The 27050-nt window shown below is 57.3% G+C and overlaps 2 protein-coding genes across 2 annotated transcripts; both read right to left on the bottom strand.

Annotated features, from left to right (window-relative positions):
- Positions 1-12730: 12730 nt before the first annotated feature.
- On the bottom strand, positions 12731-14262 carry LOC308511990 (erythroid transcription factor-like; the record flags this gene model as incomplete). Its single annotated transcript, XM_081081796.1, has 3 exons — positions 12731-13099; positions 13568-13693; positions 14254-14262. 3 exons carry the CDS (start codon positions 14260-14262, stop codon positions 12731-12733), a joined length of 504 nt encoding a protein of 167 aa, XP_080937922.1.
- Positions 14263-18455: 4193 nt separating this feature from the next.
- Positions 18456-21312, bottom strand: LOC308511989 (erythroid transcription factor-like; the record flags this gene model as incomplete). The annotated part of the gene is made up of 3 exons (XM_081081795.1): positions 18456-18824; positions 19293-19418; positions 21298-21312. The coding sequence occupies 3 exons, from the start codon at positions 21310-21312 to the stop codon at positions 18456-18458; spliced, it is 510 nt and encodes a 169-aa protein (XP_080937921.1).
- Between the last annotated feature and the right edge of the window lie 5738 nt (positions 21313-27050).

The raw sequence follows: 27050 nt of genomic DNA, 5'->3' as shown, positions 1-27050 counted from the left end.
GACGCTTAACCTGTCTGGGTAAGGATGTCACCTGACTCTGTGCATGCTCCAGTGTGAGGGTTTGTTCCATGGAAGAACACATCCCAGGTGAGTGGGTGCATTGGGGAGGGAGTTGGCACTGTGGGGAGCTCACCACCTATGGGGTCTAAATATCCCCCCTAGAGATTATTTTGTCCTCCTAATCTCCCCCTCCTTCTCTACCATTTCCCACAGGGCTGCAGGCCGAGCTGGGCCGAGAGAGATAAGAGATGAGTGACAGGAGGGCCCATGGACAACCTCACGGTCCCAGACCGGCCTCTGCCCTTCTTGCTGGCTGCCTTTCCAGCCCCACTCTTGGCCTCCCATTCCTGTCCTGAACATGTCTTCTGTCCCCTGGAGGTGGGCCCCTCACTTGCACCTGTATATAGATTGATACCTCCACAAGCAAGTGTACAGAGCTGCTCACGCTGTCAGCCACTCGGAGGCACTGTGACAGGGCACAGGATGTGCGATACGCTCACAGGCACATGCTTGCACACAAGTGCTGCCCTTGCCACACCCACAAAGACCTCCTGACACGCAGTACCTCAGGTCACACTGCTAGGTCTCCACATTCCGTCCTACACAGCCCTTGGTGAGCATCCCGGAAATGTTTATGGAGCAAATGCTGTGCCTGGTACACATGCTGTCACACCGTCTCAGAACCACCCTGCATGGTGCACAATCACATGAGCACAGCCTCACATGTTGCCTCAGCACACCCCGTTGCACACCTACCCCCACGTCCTCTCATACAGTCACTGGTGTCCCGTTTCTCACAGTTGTCTGGTGTCATGCACACCATCTCTCAGAACCTCACCCCCATGGTCACCACCTCACAGAGCATTCAGCCACCACACTGTCTCTGCCCATGACGTGTGCAGGTACACGCCGTATCATACACCCTGGTTGCTGTCACACGTGGTCTCACATACTAGTACACTCTTATACTTGCACATCATAACCCATTATCATGAAGGGTGACACGTGCTGTCTCACAGGGCCTCACGCCATCACCAGAGAACCACAGGCACCGTTGCACACCCCACCTACCACGGCTCTTTATTCAGTCCCACTCAGACTCACACCTCCAACTTCAGGACTCTGATGATTTATTTTACACATCATTGATGGCCCCGACCATGAGCTGTGGGGGGCCCAGAGGTTGGGTTGTAGAAACTTCTGGCTCCACACCGAGAGGGACCCTACCCCTGCTCTGAGTCATGCTCTGTGTCCTCATGGGCTGAGTGGCGCCTCCACAGTGCAGGTGGTGGTGGGAGGCATGGGGCCTGTGGGGAAGGAGCCTGTGGGTGAACCCAACAGGGGCCCGGGGAAAGGCATGAGGTGGCTGACAGGCCCTGACAGCGCCACGGAGCCCGGGCCTTGGTAGAGATGGGCAGTATCAGGCGGGCCCAATCTCAAGCCTGAGGCCACTTCCCCACAATTCCCACCATCGCTGCCCCCAGCCACCACCATGAAGCCACCAGCCGGTGCATCCGCTGGTCCTGTGCCTCCCAGGCTCGACACTGGCTTCTTTTCTTTCTGTGATGGCCTGGGTTTTCTAGACTTTATACCACCCTTCTGCACGGTCCGTGGTCGGTTCACCTGATGAAAGAGAGGCCATGAGTGTTCCCCGACCTCAGACTTTTGCCTCTGTGTCTCCACCAGGGACACCCTCTCCACCCCACTCCTTCAGAGTCGGGAACTGGGTCAAGGACTAGGGGAGCAGGCCCCAGCTGTGGCCCAGATAATGCCCTAAGGAGTCATGAGCTTGTGAGGCCCTAAGCAATGGAAAGGCTGAGGGAGCCTCTAGCCATAGGACTAGCTGATGGCTGGAGGGAAGGGGGAAGGAAATGAGAAATGGAGGAGAGAGAAGGGAGCAGGAGGGAAAAGACAGGCAGGGAGGAGACGAAGGTGCAGAGAAGAGAAGGGTGATAGGGAAGGAGGAGGGAGTAGAATAACAGGGAGAAGAGAGAAAGGGAGATTGGAAGAATACAGGAAAGGAAAAGGAGAAGGAAGGCCAGGTTAGCGGGATGGGGGTGCAGGGGGCAGGCTCCAAGAGGCAGGGCGCACCTGGTGTCGCTTGTAATAAAGGCCGCAGGCATTGCACACGGGGTCTCTATTGGCATTCAGCCGCCACACTGCCGTGATGGTTGTCCGGCAGTTGGTGCACTGGGCACCTGCCCGCTTGCTGACCTTCTGGGGGCAGCAAGAATGTGAGGGTCAGTGCATTGGGGGGTGGAGGACCCAGGAGGTGAGGGTCAGGGTGCAGGCAGGGCTTCCTGGACAAGGCATAGACTGAGGGTGCTCTGAGGGGCGAGGACATGGCCTCCTGTCCCGGGGCTTTCCAAATGGCGTGGGGTGCTTCATCAGTGGTTCTCAGCGTTGGCGGACATTGGACTCACTTGGGGAGTCGAAAACAATCCTGATGCCCAGGCAGCGCCCCAGACCAAGTAAATCAACCCATCTCGGGAGGGCCCCACGGTGATCCCAGTGTGTAGCCAAGGATGAAAACTGCTGTGCAGGGAGTGGACGGCGTGCCTGCTTGCAGCCCGAGGGTGTGCTGAGGGTAGACACTCCTGTACAGAGCTGGGTCCCTGAATGGATGGGGCAGGGAGGGGGCATGTGGGTTCTCATAGAGTGTGAGGGCAGAGACAGATCCCTGCCCGGAGTGAGAACAGAGTACCTGGGTGAGGGGAGGCCGGCCTGGGCTCTTACCCGGCGCCTTTGGGGCTTGTTGTGCCTGGTCATCGTCTGACCACCGGCATTGCACAGGTGGCACTGTGGAGCGGCTTTCGCTCTGCCGGACTTTCGCAATGCCGGACTTTCGCTGTGCCTGGTACACATGCTGTCACACCTTCTCAGAACCACCCTGCACGGCGCACAATCCCAGGGCTCTGGTGAGGTGGACAGGGGCAAGAGGGACCAGGCTCAGCCCAACTTTGCCTTGGACCCCATCCCCCTCCTCAACCTCCCTGTCCCTTTCGGGGAACCTCACCACAGGTGGACGGGGGCAGGGTTCCTTGGAGGTTGGCGGAGGAATAGACCGCTGGATTGGGGGGGCTTCTGGTTGGTGGAAAGAAGCTCCTAGGAAAGTCGGGGGGCCCGTAGGCACTGCTGGGGACAGGGATGGAGGAAGGCACCGCAGGCCCCAGCGCCAACAGGTCCGGACGCAGTCGCTGTGTCCTGATGTTCTCTAGGAAGGTGCCTCTTGCATAGGCATCTTCTAAGGCCTGGGGATCGGTGTACTCCCAGGTGGGGCTCACAGTTGCGGGAGGGTAGAGCCCCGTGCTGCCATAGGACCAGCTGGTGTATGGTGAGCCTCCTGGGGTCCCCTCCAGACAGCAGAGGCATGCATTAACCTCGAAGACTGTTTGGGGTGTGGGTGGGTATGGGAAGGAAGAAAGAAGGGAACAGAAGGTCTGAAGCCATCCTGCTTTCAAGATGCAGTGATTCCCAACAGCCCCACATGGTGGCCAGCCTTCCCACCTTCCTTCCCATAGGTTGCCAGAGCAGCTGCTGGCCATTGGGTGACTCCTGGGTCTGAGCCCCAGTGGTCACTCTGGCAGCTGCAGCCACCAGCAGCCTTTTCCCAATGGGCTTTTAGCATAACTTTGTGGAGCCCCATGGGCCACTCAACTAGGGTCACCCCCACCTCCTTACCGTATTCATTCCCAATGAGGCAGTCTGGGGATGTACGTTCCCAGGTCTGCACATACACGGGGAACGTGATCCACAGAGCCTCGTGAAGGCTTCTGGCCATTTCTAAGATGGCTTCTTTGTGGGATTCTACCCTAGCTAAGGGTCTCCATGGATACCCCAGCAACATGGAACCCTGCCAGGACAGCCAGGGCAGCAGCTGCCTGCATATGCTGCAACTGGGGCGGGGATCGAACGTAAACCCAGGTGCATGCCCTCGTCTGGGAATCAAACCCGAGACCCTTCAGTGCACAAGCCCATGCTCTAACCACTGAGAACACCAGCCAGGGCTCATAAGAGGGCCCATGAGAGGTTCCTATGGGCCAGGCCTGGAAGTTGCATATGCCACTCTGCTCACTCGATTGATCAGAACTGTCACATGTCCACCTGGCATTGCAACGAGGCTGGGGAAGTGAGCGAGTCAGGAAGAAAGGGGAGCAGGGTTGAAAAGCCTATAGCAGTGCCTGCTACAGGATTCTGTAGACTCCCCAGAGCTACGCTGTTTCATGTGGTGGCCACTAGCCATAGTCAAGACAGTGGCTCCTGTACAAGGGGAGGGCAAGGCTTCCACACCAAGGCTGTCAGAGAGAGTCACATCAGGGCTTCCGACACAGGGTCAGGAGGGTGTTTCCAGAGGGCAAGTTTAGGGGTTCCTATGAACGATCAGGTCAGAGATTCCCGATACAGGTCCAGTTGCGGATTTCTGTTGGAAGTCAGGGAAAGGTTTCTGCAGAATCCAGCACTGTTATAGGCAAGGCTTCCTGTAGAGGGTCAGAGCCATGGAGCCAGCACAGGGTTAGGTCAGCAAGCCCTGCACAGTGTCTGGGCAGGGGGTCCTGTGCCAGGTGAGGCTGTCGGTGCCTGTATAGGATGAGGTGTGGACTTAAAGTTAGGGGGTCAGGACAGGTGCCTCCCACAGATTCAGGAAAGGTTTTCCATGTAAGTTCAAGATTGAAGTTCACATTGGGAGTTGGATCGCAGGTTCCTGTGGACTCTGTGGGGTAGCGTGTGAGGTAGGGATTGTTGTGCAGAGTGACGTCAGGGGTCATTGTCAATGATGTAAGCAAGGCTCCTGACCTCAATCAGGGTTCCCAAAGAGTTTACAGATGGGGGTTTCTTTGTTTAAAATATATTTTTAAAGATTTCAGAGAGGAAGGGAGAGGGATAGAAACATCAGTGGTAAGAGAGAATTTCTGCAGACAGAGTCAGGGAGGTGGTTTCAGAACTAGATTTTAAGATGAGCCAAGTGGTTGTAAAATGCTACCTGGACGGCAGGGCTGCAGTGCAGTGTGAGGACAGAGCTGTCCCGTCCAAGGTCCAGGCAGGATTCCTATAGAGATGGAGTCCCATGAAGAGGGTCAGGCCAGGCATTTCTATAAGGGTGGGTGGGGCAGGCTCTGTCCTGCCACCAGGGAAGGCGGAGGTTCCTGTGCTGTGGTGGCAGGACAGGGTGCCTCCTGTAGAAGGTGAGGACCGGTGATCCTGCTCAGGGTCAGGATGGGTTTCCTGTGGATTAGAGAAAGGGTTCCCTGAGAGCTCCAGTATCAGAGAGGCTCCTGAACCAGGCTGGGCTGCCGTTTTGATAGGAGTTGGGGATCCGGGGCTCCTGAACACGGCGGGTCCAGGGGCCTGTCCAGCACAGGTTCTGCAAGAGGTTTCTGTTCAAGACGAGGACAGGGGCTCCCACGGGATGAGGAGGCTGGGGTTGTGTGGAGCGGCCAGGGAAGTTCTGGACAATCCCTGTCATGAGCAGGGACTACTGTGGTTCTTCAGTGGGCCAGTGTGCTGACGAGCTGAAGGGATGCTGTTCTGCTGACGCTCAACCACTGAGCCACACCAGCCGGACTAGAGTATTTTTTCAGCTGTTCATGAAGGAAAGCACCTGAGCCTTCCGCTGTTGTTGACCACAGTGAGCGCTCAGGAACGAGGGCTGCTTGCGGTTAGGAGCCTCTGGGCAGTGGGGGGGCTCAGTCATGGAGCCTGGCTCAGCCCTGTGCCACCAGCTGTGTGGCCTTGGGAGAGACGCTTAACCTGTCTGGGTAAGGATGTCACCTGACTCTGTGCATGCTCCAGTGTGAGGGTTTGTTCCATGGAAGAACACATCCCAGGTGAGTGGGTGCATTGGGGAGGGAGTTGGCACTGTGGGGAGCTCACCACCTATGGGGTCTAAATATCCCCCCTAGAGATTATTTTGTCCTCCTAATCTCCCCCTCCTTCTCTACCATTTCCCACAGGGCTGCAGGCCGAGCTGGGCCGAGAGAGATAAGAGATGAGTGACAGGAGGGCCCATGGACAACCTCACGGTCCCAGACCGGCCTCTGCCCTTCTTGCTGGCTGCCTTTCCAGCCCCACTCTTGGCCTCCCATTCCTGTCCTGAACATGTCTTCTGTCCCCTGGAGGTGGGCCCCTCACTTGCACCTGTATATAGATTGATACCTCCACAAGCAAGTGTACAGAGCTGCTCACGCTGTCAGCCACTCGGAGGCACTGTGACAGGGCACAGGATGTGCGATACGCTCACAGGCACATGCTTGCACACAAGTGCTGCCCTTGCCACACCCACAAAGACCTCCTGACACGCAGTACCTCAGGTCACACTGCTAGGTCTCCACATTCCGTCCTACACAGCCCTTGGTGAGCATCCCGGAAATGTTTATGGAGCAAATGCTGTGCCTGGTACACATGCTGTCACACCGTCTCAGAACCACCCTGCATGGTGCACAATCACATGAGCACAGCCTCACATGTTGCCTCAGCACACCCCGTTGCACACCTACCCCCACGTCCTCTCATACAGTCACTGGTGTCCCGTTTCTCACAGTTGTCTGGTGTCATGCACACCATCTCTCAGAACCTCACCCCCATGGTCACCACCTCACAGAGCATTCAGCCACCACACTGTCTCTGCCCATGACGTGTGCAGGTACACGCCGTATCATACACCCTGGTTGCTGTCACACGTGGTCTCACATACTAGTACACTCTTATACTTGCACATCATAACCCATTATCATGAAGGGTGACACGTGCTGTCTCACAGGGCCTCACGCCATCACCAGAGAACCACAGGCACCGTTGCACACCCCACCTACCACGGCTCTTTATTCAGTCCCACTCAGACTCACACCTCCAACTTCAGGACTCTGATGATTTATTTTACACATCATTGATGGCCCAGACCAAGAGCTGTGGGGGGCCCAGAGGTTGGGTTGTAGAAACTTCTGGCTCCACACCGAGAGGGACCCTACCCCTGCTCTGAGTCATGCTCTGTGTCCTCATGGGCTGAGTGGCGCCTCCACAGTGCAGGTGGTGGTGGGAGGCATGGGGCCTGTGGGGAAGGAGCCTGTGGGTGAACCCAACAGGGGCCCGGGGAAAGGCATGAGGTGGCTGACAGGCCCTGACAGCGCCACGGAGCCCGGGCCTTGGTAGAGATGGGCAGTATCAGGCGGGCCCAATCTCAAGCCTGAGGCCACTTCCCCACAATTCCCACCATCGCTGCCCCCAGCCACCACCATGAAGCCACCAGCCGGTGCATCCGCTGGTCCTGTGCCTCCCAGGCTCGACACTGGCTTCTTTTCTTTCTGTGATGGCCTGGGTTTTCTAGACTTTATACCACCCTTCTGCACGGTCCGTGGTCGGTTCACCTGATGAAAGAGAGGCCATGAGTGTTCCCCGACCTCAGACTTTTGCCTCTGTGTCTCCACCAGGGACACCCTCTCCACCCCACTCCTTCAGAGTCGGGAACTGGGTCAAGGACTAGGGGAGCAGGCCCCAGCTGTGGCCCAGATAATGCCCTAAGGAGTCATGAGCTTGTGAGGCCCTAAGCAATGGAAAGGCTGAGGGAGCCTCTAGCCATAGGACTAGCTGAGGGCTGGAGGGGAGGGGGAAGGAAATGAGAAATGGAGGAGAGAGAAGGGAGCAGGAGGGAAAAGACAGGCAGGGAGGAGATGAAGGTGCAGAGAAGAGAAGGGTGATAGGGAAGGAGGAGGGAGTAGAATAACAGGGAGAAGAGAGAAAGGGAGATTGGAAGAATACAGGAAAGGAAAAGGAGAAGGAAGGCCAGGTTAGTGGGATGGGGGTGCAGGGGGCAGGCTCCAAGAGGCAGGGCGCACCTGGTGTCGCTTGTAATAAAGGCCGCAGGCATTGCACACGGGGTCTCTATTGGCATTCAGCCGCCACACTGCCGTGATGGTTGTCCGGCAGTTGGTGCACTGGGCACCTGCCCGCTTGCTGACCTTCTGGGGGCAGCAAGAATGTGAGGGTCAGTGCATTGGGGGGTGGAGGACCCAGGAGGTGAGGGTCAGGGTGCAGGCAGGGCTTCCTGGACAAGGCATAGACTGAGGGTGCTCTGAGGGGCGAGGACATGGCCTCCTGTCCCGGGGCTTTCCAAATGGCGTGGGGTGCTTCATCAGTGGTTCTCAGCGTTGGCGGACATTGGACTCACTTGGGGAGTCGAAAACAATCCTGATGCCCAGGCAGCGCCCCAGACCCAGTAAATCAACCCATCTCGGGAGGGCCCCACGGTGATCCCAGTGTGTAGCCAAGGATGAAAACTGCTGTGCAGGGAGTGGACGGCGTGCCTGCTTGCAGCCCGAGGGTGTGCTGAGGGTAGACACTCCTGTACAGAGCTGGGTCCCTGAATGGATGGGGCAGGGAGGGGGCATGTGGGTTCTCATAGAGTGTGAGGGCAGAGAGAGATCCCTGCCCGGAGTGAGAACAGAGTACCTGGGTGAGGGGAGGCCGGCCTGGGCTCTTACCCGGCGCCTTTGGGGCTTGTTGTGCCTGGTCATCGTCTGACCACCGGCATTGCACGGGTGGCACTGAGGAGCGGCTTTCGCTCTGCCGGACTTTCGCAATGCCGGACTTTCGCTGTGCCTGGTACACATGCTGTCACACCTTCTCAGAACCACCCTGCACGGCGCACAATCCCAGGGCTCTGGTGAGGTGGACAGGGGCAAGAGGGACCAGGCTCAGCCCAACTTTGCCTTGGACCCCATCCCCCTCCTCAACCTCCCTGTCCCTTTCGGGGAACCTCACCACAGGTGGACGGGGGCAGGGTTCCTTGGAGGTTGGCGGAGGAATAGACCGCTGGATTGGGGGGGCTTCTGGTTGGTGGAAAGAAGCTCCTAGGAAAGTCGGGGGGCCCGTAGGCACTGCTGGGGACAGGGATGGAGGAAGGCACCGCAGGCCCCAGCGCCAACAGGTCCGGACGCAGTCGCTGTGTCCTGATGTTCTCTAGGAAGGTGCCTCTTGCATAGGCATCTTCTAAGGCCTGGGGATCGGTGTACTCCCAGGTGGGGCTCACAGTTGCGGGAGGGTAGAGCCCCGTGCTGCCATAGGACCAGCTGGTGTATGGTGAGCCTCCTGGGGTCCCCTCCAGACAGCAGAGGCATGCATTAACCTCGAAGACTGTTTGGGGTGTGGGTGGGTATGGGAAGGAAGAAAGAAGGGAACAGAAGGTCTGAAGCCATCCTGCTTTCAAGATGCAGTGATTCCCAACAGCCCCACATGGTGGCCAGCCTTCCCACCTTCCTTCCCATAGGTTGCCAGAGCAGCTGCTGGCCATTGGGTGACTCCTGGGTCTGAGCCCCAGTGGTCACTCTGGCAGCTGCAGCCACCAGCAGCCTTTTCCCAATGGGCTTTTAGCATAACTTTGTGGAGCCCCATGGGCCACTCAACTAGGGTCACCCCCACCTCCTTACCGTATTCATTCCCAATGAGGCAGTCTGGGGATGTACGTTCCCAGGTCTGCACATACACAGGGAACGTGATCCACAGAGCCTCGTGAAGGCTTCTGGCCATTTCTAAGATGGCTTCTTTGTGGGATTCTACCCTAGCTAAGGGTCTCCATGGATACCCCAGCAACATGGAACCCTGCCAGGACAGCCAGGGCAGCAGCTGCCTGCATATGCTGCAACTGGGGCGGGGATCGAACGTAAACCCAGGTGCATGCCCTCGTCTGGGAATCAAACCCGAGACCCTTCAGTGCACAAGCCCATGCTCTAACCACTGAGAACACCAGCCAGGGCTCATAAGAGGGCCCATGAGAGGTTCCTATGGGCCAGGCCTGGAAGTTGCATCTGCCACTCTGCTCACTCGATTGATCAGAACTGTCACATGTCCACCTGGCATTGCAACGAGGCTGGGGAAGTGAGCGAGTCAGGAAGAAAGGGGAGCAGGGTTGAAAAGCCTATAGCAGTGCCTGCTACAGGATTCTGTAGACTCCCCAGAGCTACGCTGTTTCATGTGGTGGCCACTAGCCATAGTCAAGACAGTGGCTCCTGTACAAGGGGAGGGCAAGGCTTCCACACCAAGGCTGTCAGAGAGAGTCACATCAGGGCTTCCGACACAGGGTCAGGAGGGTGTTTCCAGAGGGCAAGTTTAGGGGTTCCTATGAACGATCAGGTCAGAGATTCCCGATACAGGTCCAGTTGCGGATTTCTGTTGGAAGTCAGGGAAAGGTTTCTGCAGAATCCAGCACTGTTATAGGCAAGGCTTCCTGTAGAGGGTCAGAGCCATGGAGCCAGCACAGGGTTAGGTCAGCAAGCCCTGCACAGTGTCTGGGCAGGGGGTCCTGTGCCAGGTGAGGCTGTCGGTGCCTGTATAGGATGAGGTGTGGACTTAAAGTTAGGGGGTCAGGACAGGTGCCTCCCACAGATTCAGGAAAGGTTTTCCATGTAAGTTCAAGATTGAAGTTCACATTGGGAGTTGGATCGCAGGTTCCTGTGGACTCTGTGGGGTAGCGTGTGAGGTAGGGATTGTTGTGCAGAGTGACGTCAGGGGTCATTGTCAATGATGTAAGCAAGGCTCCTGACCTCAATCAGGGTTCCCAAAGAGTTTACAGATGGGGGTTTCTTTGTTTAAAATATATTTTTAAAGATTTCAGAGAGGAAGGGAGAGGGATAGAAACATCAGTGGTAAGAGAGAATTTCTGCAGACAGAGTCAGGGAGGTGGTTTCAGAACTAGATTTTAAGATGAGCCAAGTGGTTGTAAAATGCTACCTGGACGGCAGGGCTGCAGTGCAGTGTGAGGACAGAGCTGTCCCGTCCAAGGTCCAGGCAGGATTCCTATAGAGATGGAGTCCCATGAAGAGGGTCAGGCCAGGCATTTCTATAAGGGTGGGTGGGGCAGGCTCTGTCCTGCCACCAGGGAAGGCGGAGGTTCCTGTGCTGTGGTGGCAGGACAGGGTGCCTCCTGTAGAAGGTGAGGACCGGTGATCCTGCTCAGGGTCAGGATGGGTTTCCTGTGGATTAGAGAAAGGGTTCCCTGAGAGCTCCAGTATCAGAGAGGCTCCTGAACCAGGCTGGGCTGCCGTTTTGATAGGAGTTGGGGATCCGGGGCTCCTGAACACGGCGGGTCCAGGGGCCTGTCCAGCACAGGTTCTGCAAGAGGTTTCTGTTCAAGACGAGGACAGGGGCTCCCACGGGATGAGGAGGCTGGGGTTCTGTGGAGCGGCCAGGGAAGTTCTGGACAATCCCTGTCATGAGCAGGGACTACTGTGGTTCTTCAGTGGGCCAGTGTGCTGACGAGCTGAAGGGATGCTGTTCTGCTGACGCTCAACCACTGAGCCACACCAGCCGGACTAGAGTATTTTTTCAGCTGTTCATGAAGGAAAGCACCTGAGCCTTCCGCTGTTGTTGACCACAGTGAGCGCTCAGGAACGAGGGCTGCTTGCGGTTAGGAGCCTCTGGGCAGTGGGGGGGCTCAGTCATGGAGCCTGGCTCAGCCCTGTGCCACCAGCTGTGTGGCCTTGGGAGAGACGCTTAACCTGTCTGGGTAAGGATGTCACCTGACTCTGTGCATGCTCCAGTGTGAGGGTTTGTTCCATGGAAGAACACATCCCAGGTGAGTGGGTGCATTGGGGAGGGAGTTGGCACTGTGGGGAGCTCACCACCTATGGGGTCTAAATATCCCCCCTAGAGATTATTTTGTCCTCCTAATCTCCCCCTCCTTCTCTACCATTTCCCACAGGGCTGCAGGCCGAGCTGGGCCGAGAGAGATAAGAGATGAGTGACAGGAGGGCCCATGGACAACCTCACGGTCCCAGACCGGCCTCTGCCCTTCTTGCTGGCTGCCTTTCCAGCCCCACTCTTGGCCTCCCATTCCTGTCCTGAACATGTCTTCTGTCCCCTGGAGGTGGGCCCCTCACTTGCACCTGTATATAGATTGATACCTCCACAAGCAAGTGTACAGAGCTGCTCACGCTGTCAGCCACTCGGAGGCACTGTGACAGGGCACAGGATGTGCGATACGCTCACAGGCACATGCTTGCACACAAGTGCTGCCCTTGCCACACCCACAAAGACCTCCTGACACGCAGTACCTCAGGTCACACTGCTAGGTCTCCACATTCCGTCCTACACAGCCCTTGGTGAGCATCCCGGAAATGTTTATGGAGCAAATGCTGTGCCTGGTACACATGCTGTCACACCGTCTCAGAACCACCCTGCATGGTGCACAATCACATGAGCACAGCCTCACATGTTGCCTCAGCACACCCCGTTGCACACCTACCCCCACGTCCTCTCATACAGTCACTGGTGTCCCGTTTCTCACAGTTGTCTGGTGTCATGCACACCATCTCTCAGAACCTCACCCCCATGGTCACCACCTCACAGAGCATTCAGCCACCACACTGTCTCTGCCCATGACGTGTGCAGGTACACGCCGTATCATACACCCTGGTTGCTGTCACACGTGGTCTCACATACTAGTACACTCTTATACTTGCACATCATAACCCATTATCATGAAGGGTGACACGTGCTGTCTCACAGGGCCTCACGCCATCACCAGAGAACCACAGGCACCGTTGCACACCCCACCTACCACGGCTCTTTATTCAGTCCCACTCAGACTCACACCTCCAACTTCAGGACTCTGATGATTTATTTTACACATCATTGATGGCCCAGACCAAGAGCTGTGGGGGGCCCAGAGGTTGGGTTGTAGAAACTTCTGGCTCCACACCGAGAGGGACCCTACCCCTGCTCTGAGTCATGCTCTGTGTCCTCATGGGCTGAGTGGCGCCTCCACAGTGCAGGTGGTGGTGGGAGGCATGGGGCCTGTGGGGAAGGAGCCTGTGGGTGAACCCAACAGGGGCCCGGGGAAAGGCATGAGGTGGCTGACAGGCCCTGACAGCGCCACGGAGCCCGGGCCTTGGTAGAGATGGGCAGTATCAGGCGGGCCCAATCTCAAGCCTGAGGCCACTTCCCCACAATTCCCACCATCGCTGCCCCCAGCCACCACCATGAAGCCACCAGCCGGTGCATCCGCTGGTCCTGTGCCTCCCAGGCTCGACACTGGCTTCTTTTCTTTCTGTGATGGCCTGGGTTTTCTAGACTTTATACCACCCTTCTGCACGGTCCGTGGTCGGTTCACCTGATGAAAGAGAGGCCATGAGTGTTCCCCGACCTCAGACTTTTGCCTCTGTGTCTCCACCAGGGACACCCTCTCCACCCCACTCCTTCAGAGTCGGGAACTGGGTCAAGGACTAGGGGAGCAGGCCCCAGCTGTGGCCCAGATAATGCCCTAAGGAGTCATGAGCTTGTGAGGCCCTAAGCAATGGAAAGGCTGAGGGAGCCTCTAGCCATAGGACTAGCTGAGGGCTGGAGGGGAGGGGGAAGGAAATGAGAAATGGAGGAGAGAGAAGGGAGCAGGAGGGAAAAGACAGGCAGGGAGGAGATGAAGGTGCAGAGAAGAGAAGGGTGATAGGGAAGGAGGAGGGAGTAGAATAACAGGGAGAAGAGAGAAAGGGAGATTGGAAGAATACAGGAAAGGAAAAGGAGAAGGAAGGCCAGGTTAGTGGGATGGGGGTGCAGGGGGCAGGCTCCAAGAGGCAGGGCGCACCTGGTGTCGCTTGTAATAAAGGCCGCAGGCATTGCACACGGGGTCTCTATTGGCATTCAGCCGCCACACTGCCGTGATGGTTGTCCGGCAGTTGGTGCACTGGGCACCTGCCCGCTTGCTGACCTTCTGGGGGCAGCAAGAATGTGAGGGTCAGTGCATTGGGGGGTGGAGGACCCAGGAGGTGAGGGTCAGGGTGCAGGCAGGGCTTCCTGGACAAGGCATAGACTGAGGGTGCTCTGAGGGGCGAGGACATGGCCTCCTGTCCCGGGGCTTTCCAAATGGCGTGGGGTGCTTCATCAGTGGTTCTCAGCGTTGGCGGACATTGGACTCACTTGGGGAGTCGAAAACAATCCTGATGCCCAGGCAGCGCCCCAGACCCAGTAAATCAACCCATCTCGGGAGGGCCCCACGGTGATCCCAGTGTGTAGCCAAGGATGAAAACTGCTGTGCAGGGAGTGGACGGCGTGCCTGCTTGCAGCCCGAGGGTGTGCTGAGGGTAGACACTCCTGTACAGAGCTGGGTCCCTGAATGGATGGGGCAGGGAGGGGGCATGTGGGTTCTCATAGAGTGTGAGGGCAGAGAGAGATCCCTGCCCGGAGTGAGAACAGAGTACCTGGGTGAGGGGAGGCCGGCCTGGGCTCTTACCCGGCGCCTTTGGGGCTTGTTGTGCCTGGTCATCGTCTGACCACCGGCATTGCACGGGTGGCACTGAGGAGCGGCTTTCGCTCTGCCGGACTTTCGCAATGCCGGACTTTCGCTGTGCCTGGTACACATGCTGTCACACCTTCTCAGAACCACCCTGCACGGCGCACAATCCCAGGGCTCTGGTGAGGTGGACAGGGGCAAGAGGGACCAGGCTCAGCCCAACTTTGCCTTGGACCCCATCCCCCTCCTCAACCTCCCTGTCCCTTTCGGGGAACCTCACCACAGGTGGACGGGGGCAGGGTTCCTTGGAGGTTGGCGGAGGAATAGACCGCTGGATTGGGGGGGCTTCTGGTTGGTGGAAAGAAGCTCCTAGGAAAGTCGGGGGGCCCGTAGGCACTGCTGGGGACAGGGATGGAGGAAGGCACCGCAGGCCCCAGCGCCAACAGGTCCGGACGCAGTCGCTGTGTCCTGATGTTCTCTAGGAAGGTGCCTCTTGCATAGGCATCTTCTAAGGCCTGGGGATCGGTGTACTCCCAGGTGGGGCTCACAGTTGCGGGAGGGTAGAGCCCCGTGCTGCCATAGGACCAGCTGGTGTATGGTGAGCCTCCTGGGGTCCCCTCCAGACAGCAGAGGCATGCATTAACCTCGAAGACTGTTTGGGGTGTGGGTGGGTATGGGAAGGAAGAAAGAAGGGAACAGAAGGTCTGAAGCCATCCTGCTTTCAAGATGCAGTGATTCCCAACAGCCCCACATGGTGGCCAGCCTTCCCACCTTCCTTCCCATAGGTTGCCAGAGCAGCTGCTGGCCATTGGGTGACTCCTGGGTCTGAGCCCCAGTGGTCACTCTGGCAGCTGCAGCCACCAGCAGCCTTTTCCCAATGGGCTTTTAGCATAACTTTGTGGAGCCCCATGGGCCACTCAACTAGGGTCACCCCCACCTCCTTACCGTATTCATTCCCAATGAGGCAGTCTGGGGATGTACGTTCCCAGGTCTGCACATACACAGGGAACGTGATCCACAGAGCCTCGTGAAGGCTTCTGGCCATTTCTAAGATGGCTTCTTTGTGGGATTCTACCCTAGCTAAGGGTCTCCATGGATACCCCAGCAACATGGAACCCTGCCAGGACAGCCAGGGCAGCAGCTGCCTGCATATGCTGCAACTGGGGCGGGGATCGAACGTAAACCCAGGTGCATGCCCTCGTCTGGGAATCAAACCCGAGACCCTTCAGTGCACAAGCCCATGCTCTAACCACTGAGAACACCAGCCAGGGCTCATAAGAGGGCCCATGAGAGGTTCCTATGGGCCAGGCCTGGAAGTTGCATCTGCCACTCTGCTCACTCGATTGATCAGAACTGTCACATGTCCACCTGGCATTGCAACGAGGCTGGGGAAGTGAGCGAGTCAGGAAGAAAGGGGAGCAGGGTTGAAAAGCCTATAGCAGTGCCTGCTACAGGATTCTGTAGACTCCCCAGAGCTACGCTGTTTCATGTGGTGGCCACTAGCCATAGTCAAGACAGTGGCTCCTGTACAAGGGGAGGGCAAGGCTTCCACACCAAGGCTGTCAGAGAGAGTCACATCAGGGCTTCCGACACAGGGTCAGGAGGGTGTTTCCAGAGGGCAAGTTTAGGGGTTCCTATGAACGATCAGGTCAGAGATTCCCGATACAGGTCCAGTTGCGGATTTCTGTTGGAAGTCAGGGAAAGGTTTCTGCAGAATCCAGCACTGTTATAGGCAAGGCTTCCTGTAGAGGGTCAGAGCCATGGAGCCAGCACAGGGTTAGGTCAGCAAGCCCTGCACAGTGTCTGGGCAGGGGGTCCTGTGCCAGGTGAGGCTGTCGGTGCCTGTATAGGATGAGGTGTGGACTTAAAGTTAGGGGGTCAGGACAGGTGCCTCCCACAGATTCAGGAAAGGTTTTCCATGTAAGTTCAAGATTGAAGTTCACATTGGGAGTTGGATCGCAGGTTCCTGTGGACTCTGTGGGGTAGCGTGTGAGGTAGGGATTGTTGTGCAGAGTGACGTCAGGGGTCATTGTCAATGATGTAAGCAAGGCTCCTGACCTCAATCAGGGTTCCCAAAGAGTTTACAGATGGGGGTTTCTTTGTTTAAAATATATTTTTAAAGATTTCAGAGAGGAAGGGAGAGGGATAGAAACATCAGTGGTAAGAGAGAATTTCTGCAGACAGAGTCAGGGAGGTGGTTTCAGAACTAGATTTTAAGATGAGCCAAGTGGTTGTAAAATGCTACCTGGACGGCAGGGCTGCAGTGCAGTGTGAGGACAGAGCTGTCCCGTCCAAGGTCCAGGCAGGATTCCTATAGAGATGGAGTCCCATGAAGAGGGTCAGGCCAGGCATTTCTATAAGGGTGGGTGGGGCAGGCTCTGTCCTGCCACCAGGGAAGGCGGAGGTTCCTGTGCTGTGGTGGCAGGACAGGGTGCCTCCTGTAGAAGGTGAGGACCGGTGATCCTGCTCAGGGTCAGGATGGGTTTCCTGTGGATTAGAGAAAGGGTTCCCTGAGAGCTCCAGTATCAGAGAGGCTCCTGAACCAGGCTGGGCTGCCGTTTTGATAGGAGTTGGGGATCCGGGGCTCCTGAACACGGCGGGTCCAGGGGCCTGTCCAGCACAGGTTCTGCAAGAGGTTTCTGTTCAAGACGAGGACAGGGGCTCCCACGGGATGAGGAGGCTGGGGTTGTGTGGAGCGGCCAGGGAAGTTCTGGACAATCCCTGTCATGAGCAGGGACTACTGTGGTTCTTCAGTGGGCCAGTGTGCTGACGAGCTGAAGGGATGCTGTTCTGCTGACGCTCAACCACTGAGCCACACCAGCCGGACTAGAGTATTTTTTCAGCTGTTCATGAAGGAAAGCACCTGAGCCTTCCGCTGTTGTTGACCACAGTGAGCGCTCAGGAACGAGGGCTGCTTGCGGTTAGGAGCCTCTGGGCAGTGGGGGGGCTCAGTCATGGAGCCTGGCTCAGCCCTGTGCCACCAGCTGTGTGGCCTTGGGAGAGACGCTTAACCTGTCTGGGTAAGGATGTCACCTGACTCTGTGCATGCTCCAGTGTGAGGGTTTGTTCCATGGAAGAACACATCCCAGGTGAGTGGGTGCATTGGGGAGGGAGTTGGCACTGTGGGGAGCTCACCACCTATGGGGTCTAAATATCCCCCCTAGAGATTATTTTGTCCTCCTAATCTCCCCCTCCTTCTCTACCATTTCCCACAGGGCTGCAGGCCGAGCTGGGCCGAGAGAGATAAGAGATGAGTGACAGGAGGGCCCATGGACAACCTCACGGTCCCAGACCGGCCTCTGCCCTTCTTGCTGGCTGCCTTTCCAGCCCCACTCTTGGCCTCCCGTTCCTGTCCTGAACATGTCTTCTGTCCCCTGGAGGTGGGCCCCTCACTTGCACCTGTATATAGATTGATACCTCCACAAGCAAGTGTACAGAGCTGCTCACGCTGTCAGCCACTCGGAGGCACTGTGACAGGGCACAGGATGTGCGATACGCTCACAGGCACATGCTTGCACACAAGTGCTGCCCTTGCCACACCCACAAAGACCTCCTGACACGCAGTACCTCAGGTCTCCACATTCCGTCCTACACAGCCCTTGGTGAGCATCCCGGAAATGTTTATGGAGCAAATGCTGTGCCTGGTACACATGCTGTCACACCATCTCAGAACCACCCTGCATGGTGCACAATCACATGAGCACAGCCTCACATGTTGCCTCAGCACACCCCGTTGCACACATACCCCCACGTCCTCTCATACAGTCACTGGTGTCCCGTTTCTCACAGTTGTCTGGTGTCATGCACACCATCTCTCAGAACCTCACCCCCATGGTCACCACCTCACAGAGCATTCAGCCACCACACTGTCTCTGCCCATGACGTGTGCAGGTACACGCCGTATCATACACCCTGGTTGCTGTCACACGTGGTCTCACATACTAGTACACTCTTATACTTGCACATCATAACCCATTATCATGAAGGGTGACACGTGCTGTCTCACAGGGCCTCACGCCATCACCAGAGAACCACAGGCACCGTTGCACACCCCACCTACCACGGCTCTTTATTCAGTCCCACTCAGACTCACACCTCCAACTTCAGGACTCTGATGATTTATTTTACACATCATTGATGGCCCAGACCAAGAGCTGTGGGGGGCCCAGAGGTTGGGTTGTAGAAACTTCTGGCTCCACACCGAGAGGGACCCTACCCCTGCTCTGAGTCATGCTCTGTGTCCTCATGGGCTGAGTGGCGCCTCCACAGTGCAGGTGGTGGTGGGAGGCATGGGGCCTGTGGGGAAGGAGCCTGTGGGTGAACCCAACAGGGGCCCGGGGAAAGGCATGAGGTGGCTGACAGGCCCTGACAGCGCCACGGAGCCCGGGCCTTGGTAGAGATGGGCAGTATCAGGTGGGCCCAATCTCAAGCCTGAGGCCACTTCCCCACAATTCCCACCATCGCTGCCCCCAGCCACCACCATGAAGCCACCAGCCGGTGCATCCGCTGGTCCTGTGCCTCCCAGGCTCGACACTGGCTTCTTTTCTTTCTGTGATGGCCTGGGTTTTCTAGACTTTATACCACCCTTCTGCACGGTCCGTGGTCGGTTCACCTGATGAAAGAGAGGCCATGAGTGTTCCCCGACCTCAGACTTTTGCCTCTGTGTCTCCACCAGGGACACCCTCTCCACCCCACTCCTTCAGAGTCGGGAACTGGGTCAAGGACTAGGGGAGCAGGCCCCAGCTGTGGCCCAGATAATGCCCTAAGGAGTCATGAGCTTGTGAGGCCCTAAGCAATGGAAAGGCTGAGGGAGCCTCTAGCCATAGGACCACCTGATGGCTAGAGGGGAGGGGGAAGGAAATGAGAAATGGAGGAGAGAGAAGGGAGCAGGAGGGAAAAGACAGGCAGGGAGGAGATGAAGGTGCAGAGAAGAGAAGGGTGATAGGGAAGGAGGAGGGAGTAGAATAACAGGGAGAAGAGAGAAAGGGAGATTGGAAGAATACAGGAAAGGAAAAGGAGAAGGAAGGCCAGGTTAGTGGGATGGGGGTGCAGGGGGCAGGCTCCAAGAGGCAGGGCGCACCTGGTGTCGCTTGTAATAAAGGCCGCAGGCATTGCACACGGGGTCTCTATTGGCATTCAGCCGCCACACTGCCGTGATGGTTGTCTGGCAGTTGGTGCACTGGGCACCTGCCCGCTTGCTGACCTTCTGGGGGCAGCAAGAATGTGAGGGTCAGTGCATTGGGGGGTGGAGGACCCAGGAGGTGAGGGTCAGGGTGCAGGCAGGGCTTCCTGGACAAGGCATAGACTGAGGGTGCTCTGAGGGGCGAGGACATGGCCTCCTGTCCCGGGGCTTTCCAAATGGCGTGGGGTGCTTCATCAGTGGTTCTCAGCGTTGGCGGACATTGGACTCACTTGGGGAGTCGAAAACAATCCTGATGCCCAGGCAGCGCCCCAGACCAAGTAAATCAACCCATCTCGGGAGGGCCCCACGGTGATCCCAGTGTGTAGCCAAGGATGAAAACTGCTGTGCAGGGAGTGGACGGCGTGCCTGCTTGCAGCCCGAGGGTGTGCTGAGGGTAGACACTCCTGTACAGAGCTGGGTCCCTGAGTGGATGGGGCAGGGAGGGGGCATGTGGGTTCTCATAGAGTGTGAGGGCAGAGAGAGATCCCTGCCCGGAGTGAGAACAGAGTACCTGGGTGAGGGGAGGCCGGCCTGGGCTCTTACCCGGCGCCTTTGGGGCTTGTTGTGCCTGGTCATCGTCTGACCACCGGCATTGCACAGGTGGCACTGTGGAGCGGCTTTCGCTCTGCCGGACTTTCGCAATGCCGGACTTTCGCTGTGCCTGGTACACATGCTGTCACACCTTCTCAGAACCACCCTGCACGGCGCACAATCCCAGGGCTCTGGTGAGGTGGACAGGGGCAAGAGGGACCAGGCTCAGCCCAACTTTGCCTTGGACCCCATCCCCCTCCTCAACCTCCCTGTCCCTTTCGGGGAACCTCACCACAGGTGGACGGGGGCAGGGTTCCTTGGAGGTTGGCGGAGGAATAGACCGCTGGATTGGGGGGGCTTCTGGTTGGTGGAAAGAAGCTCCTAGGAAAGTCGGGGGGCCCGTAGGCACTGCTGGGGACAGGGATGGAGGAAGGCACCGCAGGCCCCAGCGCCAACAGGTCCGGACGCAGTCGCTGTGTCCTGATGTTCTCTAGGAAGGTGCCTCTTGCATAGGCATCTTCTAAGGCCTGGGGATCGGTGTACTCCCAGGTGGGGCTCACAGTTGCGGGAGGGTAGAGCCCCGTGCTGCCATAGGACCAGCTGGTGTATGGTGAGCCTCCTGGGGTCCCCTCCAGACAGCAGAGGCATGCATTAACTTCGAAGACTGTTTGGGGTGTGGGTGGGTATGGGAAGGAAGAAAGAAGGGAACAGAAGGTCTGAAGCCATCCTGCTTTCAAGATGCAGTGATTCCCAACAGCCCCACATGGTGGCCAGCCTTCCCACCTTCCTTCCCATAGGTTGCCAGAGCAGCTGCTGGCCATTGGGTGACTCCTGGGTCTGAGCCCCAGTGGTCACTCTGGCAGCTGCAGCCACCAGCAGCCTTTTCCCAATGGGCTTTTAGCATAACTTTGTGGAGCCCCATGGGCCACTCAACTAGGGTCACCCCCACCTCCTTACCGTATTCATTCCCAATGAGGCAGTCTGGGGATGTACGTTCCCAGGTCTGCACATACACAGGGAACGTGATCCACAGAGCCTCGTGAAGGCTTCTGGCCATTTCTAAGATGGCTTCTTTGTGGGGTTCTACCCTAGCTAAGGGTCTCCATGGATACCCCAGCAACATGGAACCCTGCCAGGACAGCCAGGGCAGCAGCTGCCTGCATATGCTGCAACTGGGGCGGGGATCGAACGTAAACCCAGGTGCATGCCCTTGTCTGGGAATCAAACCCGAGACCCTTCAGTGCACAAGCCCATGCTCTAACCACTGAGAACACCAGCCAGGGCTCATAAGAGGGCCCATGAGAGGTTCCTATGGGCCAGGCCTGGAAGTTGCATATGCCACTCTGCTCACTCGATTGATCAGAACTGTCACATGTCCACCTGGCATTGCAACGAGGCTGGGGAAGTGAGCGAGTCAGGAAGAAAGGGGAGCAGGGTTGAAAAGCCTATAGCAGTGCCTGCTACAGGATTCTGTAGACTCCCCAGAGCTACGCTGTTTCATGTGGTGGCCACTAGCCATAGTCAAGACAGTGGCTCCTGTACAAGGGGAGGGCAAGGCTTCCACACCAAGGCTGTCAGAGAGAGTCACATCAGGGCTTCCGACACAGGGTCAGGAGGGTGTTTCCAGAGGGCAAGTTTAGGGGTTCCTATGAACGATCAGGTCAGAGATTCCCGATACAGGTCCAGTTGCGGATTTCTGTTGGAAGTCAGGGAAAGGTTTCTGCAGAATCCAGCACTGTTATAGGCAAGGCTTCCTGTAGAGGGTCAGAGCCATGGAGCCAGCACAGGGTTAGGTCAGCAAGCCCTGCACAGTGTCTGGGCAGGGGGTCCTGTGCCAGGTGAGGCTGTCGGTGCCTGTATAGGATGAGGTCTGGACTTAAAGTTAGGGGGTCAGGACAGGTGCCTCCCACAGATTCAGGAAAGGTTTTCCATGTAAGTTCAAGATTGAAGTTCACATTGGGAGTTGGATCGCAGGTTCCTGTGGACTCTGTGGGGTAGCGTGTGAGGTAGGGATTGTTGTGCAGAGTGACGTCAGGGGTCATTGTCAATGATGTAAGCAAGGCTCCTGACCTCAATCAGGGTTCCCAAAGAGTTTACAGATGGGGGTTTCTTTGTTTAAAATATATTTTTAAAGATTTCAGAGAGGAAGGGAGAGGGATAGAAACATCAGTGGTAAGAGAGAATTTCTGCAGACAGAGTCAGGGAGGTGGTTTCAGAACTAGATTTTAAGATGAGCCAAGTGGTTGTAAAATGCTACCTGGACGGCAGGGCTGCAGTGCAGTGTGAGGACAGAGCTGTCCCGTCCAAGGTCCAGGCAGGATTCCTATAGAGATGGAGTCCCATGAAGAGGGTCAGGCCAGGCATTTCTATAAGGGTGGGTGGGGCAGGCTCTGTCCTGCCACCAGGGAAGGCGGAGGTTCCTGTGCTGTGGTGGCAGGACAGGGTGCCTCCTGTAGAAGGTGAGGACCGGTGGTCCTGCTCAGGGTCAGGATGGGTTTCCTGTGGATTAGAGAAAGGGTTCCCTGAGAGCTCCAGTATCAGAGAGGCTCCTGAACCAGGCTGGGCTGCCGTTTTGATAGGAGTTGGGGATCCGGGGCTCCTGAACACGGCGGGTCCAGGGGCCTGTCCAGCACAGGTTCTGCAAGAGGTTTCTGTTCAAGACGAGGACAGGGGCTCCCACGGGATGAGGAGGCTGGGGTTCTGTGGAGCGGCCAGGGAAGTTCTGGACAATCCCTGTCATGAGCAGGGACTACTGTGGTTCTTCAGTGGGCCAGTGTGCTGACGAGCTGAAGGGATGCTGTTCTGCTGACGCTCAACCACTGAGCCACACCAGCCGGACTAGAGTATTTTTTCAGCTGTTCATGAAGGAAAGCACCTGAGCCTTCCGCTGTTGTTGACCACAGTGAGCGCTCAGGAACGAGGGCTGCTTGCGGTTAGGAGCCTCTGGGCAGTGGGGGGCTAAGTCATGGAGCCTGGCTCAGCCCTGTGCCACCAGCTGTGTGGCCTTGGGAGAGACGCTTAACCTGTCTGGGTTAGGATGTCACCTGACTCTGTGCATGCTCCAGTGTGAGGGTTTGTTCCATGGAAGAACACATCCCAGGTGAGTGGGTGCATTCGGGAGGGAGTTGGCACTGTGGGGAGCTCACCACCTATGGGGTCTAAATATCCCCCCTAGAGATTATTTTGTCCTCCTAATCTCCCCCTCCTTCTCTACCATTTCCCACAGGGCTGCAGGCCGAGCTGGGCTGAGAGAGATAAGAGATGAGTGACAGGAGGGCCCATGGACAACCTCACGGTCCCAGACCGGCCTCTGCCCTTCTTGCTGGCTGCCTTTCCAGCCCCACTCTTGGCCTCCCGTTCCTGTCCTGAACATGTCTTCTGTCCCCTGGAGGTGGGCCCCTCACTTGCACCTGTATATAGATTGATACCTCCACAAGCAAGTGTACAGAGCTGCTCACGCTGTCAGCCACTCGGAGGCACTGTGACAGGGCACAGGATGTGCGATACGCTCACAGGCACATGCTTGCACACAAGTGCTGCCCTTGCCACACCCACAAAGACCTCCTGACACGCAGTACCTCAGGTCTCCACATTCCGTCCTACACAGCCCTTGGTGAGCATCCCGGAAATGTTTATGGAGCAAATGCTGTGCCTGGTACACATGCTGTCACACCGTCTCAGAACCACCCTGCATGGTGCACAATCACATGAGCACAGCCTCACATGTTGCCTCAGCACACCCCGTTGCACACATACCCCCACGTCCTCTCATACAGTCACTGGTGTCCCGTTTCTCACAGTTGTCTGGTGTCATGCACACCATCTCTCAGAACCTCACCCCCATGGTCACCACCTCACAGAGCATTCAGCCACCACACTGTCTCTGCCCATGACGTGTGCAGGTACACGCCGTATCATACACCCTGGTTGCTGTCACACGTGGTCTCACATACTAGTACACTCTTATACTTGCACATCATAACCCATTATCATGAAGGGTGACACGTGCTGTCTCACAGGGCCTCACGCCATCACCAGAGAACCACAGGCACCGTTGCACACCCCACCTACCACGGCTCTTTATTCAGTCCCACTCAGACTCACACCTCCAACTTCAGGACTCTGATGATTTATTTTACACATCATTGATGGCCCCGACCATGAGCTGTGGGGGGCCCAGAGGTTGGGTTGTAGAAACTTCTGGCTCCACACCGAGAGGGACCCTACCCCTGCTCTGAGTCATGCTCTGTGTCCTCATGGGCTGAGTGGCGCCTCCACAGTGCAGGTGGTGGTGGGAGGCATGGGGCCTGTGGGGAAGGAGCCTGTGGGTGAACCCAACAGGGGCCCGGGGAAAGGCATGAGGTGGCTGACAGGCCCTGACAGCGCCACGGAGCCCGGGCCTTGGTAGAGATGGGCAGTATCAGGTGGGCCCAATCTCAAGCCTGAGGCCACTTCCCCACAATTCCCACCATCGCTGCCCCCAGCCACCACCATGAAGCCACCAGCCGGTGCATCCGCTGGTCCTGTGCCTCCCAGGCTCGACACTGGCTTCTTTTCTTTCTGTGATGGCCTGGGTTTTCTAGACTTTATACCACCCTTCTGCACGGTCCGTGGTCGGTTCACCTGATGAAAGAGAGGCCATGAGTGTTCCCCGACCTCAGACTTTTGCCTCTGTGTCTCCACCAGGGACACCCTCTCCACCCCACTCCTTCAGAGTCGGGAACTGGGTCAAGGACTAGGGGAGCAGGCCCCAGCTGTGGCCCAGATAATGCCCTAAGGAGTCATGAGCTTGTGAGGCCCTAAGCAATGGAAAGGCTGAGGGAGCCTCTAGCCATAGGACTAGCTGAGGGCTGGAGGGGAGGGGGAAGGAAATGAGAAATGGAGGAGAGAGAAGGGAGCAGGAGGGAAAAGACAGGCAGGGAGGAGATGAAGGTGCAGAGAAGAGAAGGGTGATAGGGAAGGAGGAGGGAGTAGGTTAACAGGGAGAAGAGAGAAAGGGAGATTGGAAGAATACAGGAAAGGAAAAGGAGAAGGAAGGCCAGGTTAGTGGGATGGGGGTGCAGGGGGCAGGCTCCAAGAGGCAGGGCGCACCTGGTGTCGCTTGTAATAAAGGCCGCAGGCATTGCACACGGGGTCTCTATTGGCATTCAGCCGCCACACTGCCGTGATGGTTGTCCGGCAGTTGGTGCACTGGGCACCTGCCCGCTTGCTGACCTTCTGGGGGCAGCAAGAATGTGAGGGTCAGTGCATTGGGGGGTGGAGGACCCAGGAGGTGAGGGTCAGGGTGCAGGCAGGGCTTCCTGGACAAGGCATAGACTGAGGGTGCTCTGAGGGGCGAGGACATGGCCTCCTGTCCCGGGGCTTTCCAAATGGCGTGGGGTGCTTCATCAGTGGTTCTCAGCGTTGGCGGACATTGGACTCACTTGGGGAGTCGAAAACAATCCTGATGCCCAGGCAGCGCCCCAGACCAAGTAAATCAACCCATCTCGGGAGGGCCCCACGGTGATCCCAGTGTGTAGCCAAGGATGAAAACTGCTGTGCAGGGAGTGGACGGCGTGCCTGCTTGCAGCCCGAGGGTGTGCTGAGGGTAGACACTCCTGTACAGAGCTGGGTCCCTGAATGGATGGGGCAGGGAGGGGGCATGTGGGTTCTCATAGAGTGTGAGGGCAGAGAGAGATCCCTGCCCGGAGTGAGAACAGAGTACCTGGGTGAGGGGAGGCCGGCCTGGGCTCTTACCCGGCGCCTTTGGGGCTTGTTGTGCCTGGTCATCGTCTGACCACCGGCATTGCACAGGTGGCACTGTGGAGCGGCTTTCGCTCTGCCGGACTTTCGCAATGCCGGACTTTCGCTGTGCCTGGTACACATGCTGTCACACCTTCTCAGAACCACCCTGCACGGCGCACAATCCCAGGGCTCTGGTGAGGTGGACAGGGGCAAGAGGGACCAGGCTCAGCCCAACTTTGCCTTGGACCCCATCCCCCTCCTCAACCTCCCTGTCCCTTTCGGGGAACCTCACCACAGGTGGACGGGGGCAGGGTTCCTTGGAGGTTGGCGGAGGAATAGACCGCTGGATTGGGGGGGCTTCTGGTTGGTGGAAAGAAGCTCCTAGGAAAGTCGGGGGGCCCGTAGGCACTGCTGGGGACAGGGATGGAGGAAGGCACCGCAGGCCCCAGCGCCAACAGGTCCGGACGCAGTCGCTGTGTCCTGATGTTCTCTAGGAAGGTGCCTCTTGCATAGGCATCTTCTAAGGCCTGGGGATCGGTGTACTCCCAGGTGGGGCTCACAGTTGCGGGAGGGTAGAGCCCCGTGCTGCCATAGGACCAGCTGGTGTATGGTGAGCCTCCTGGGGTCCCCTCCAGACAGCAGAGGCATGCATTAACCTCGAAGACTGTTTGGGGTGTGGGTGGGTATGGGAAGGAAGAAAGAAGGGAACAGAAGGTCTGAAGCCATCCTGCTTTCAAGATGCAGTGATTCCCAACAGCCCCACATGGTGGCCAGCCTTCCCACCTTCCTTCCCATAGGTTGCCAGAGCAGCTGCTGGCCATTGGGTGACTCCTGGGTCTGAGCCCCAGTGGTCACTCTGGCAGCTGCAGCCACCAGCAGCCTTTTCCCAATGGGCTTTTAGCATAACTTTGTGGAGCCCCATGGGCCACTCAACTAGGGTCACCCCCACCTCCTTACCGTATTCATTCCCAATGAGGCAGTCTGGGGATGTACGTTCCCAGGTCTGCACATACACAGGGAACGTGATCCACAGAGCCTCGTGAAGGCTTCTGGCCATTTCTAAGATGGCTTCTTTGTGGGATTCTACCCTAGCTAAGGGTCTCCATGGATACCCCAGCAACATGGAACCCTGCCAGGACAGCCAGGGCAGCAGCTGCCTGCATATGCTGCAACTGGGGCGGGGATCGAACGTAAACCCAGGTGCATGCCCTTGTCTGGGAATCAAACCCGAGACCCTTCAGTGCACAAGCCCATGCTCTAACCACTGAGAACACCAGCCAGGGCTCATAAGAGGGCCCATGAGAGGTTCCTATGGGCCAGGCCTGGAAGTTGCATATGCCACTCTGCTCACTCGATTGATCAGAACTGTCACATGTCCACCTGGCATTGCAACGAGGCTGG

Source organism: Myotis nattereri, assembly GCF_964212035.1.
Source record: "Myotis nattereri genome assembly, chromosome: X".
In the NCBI taxonomy this organism is placed as follows: Eukaryota; Metazoa; Chordata; class Mammalia; order Chiroptera; family Vespertilionidae; genus Myotis; species Myotis nattereri.
The sequence above is the reverse complement of the archived record's forward strand: the minus strand, read 5'-3'. Positions and strand labels throughout refer to the sequence as shown.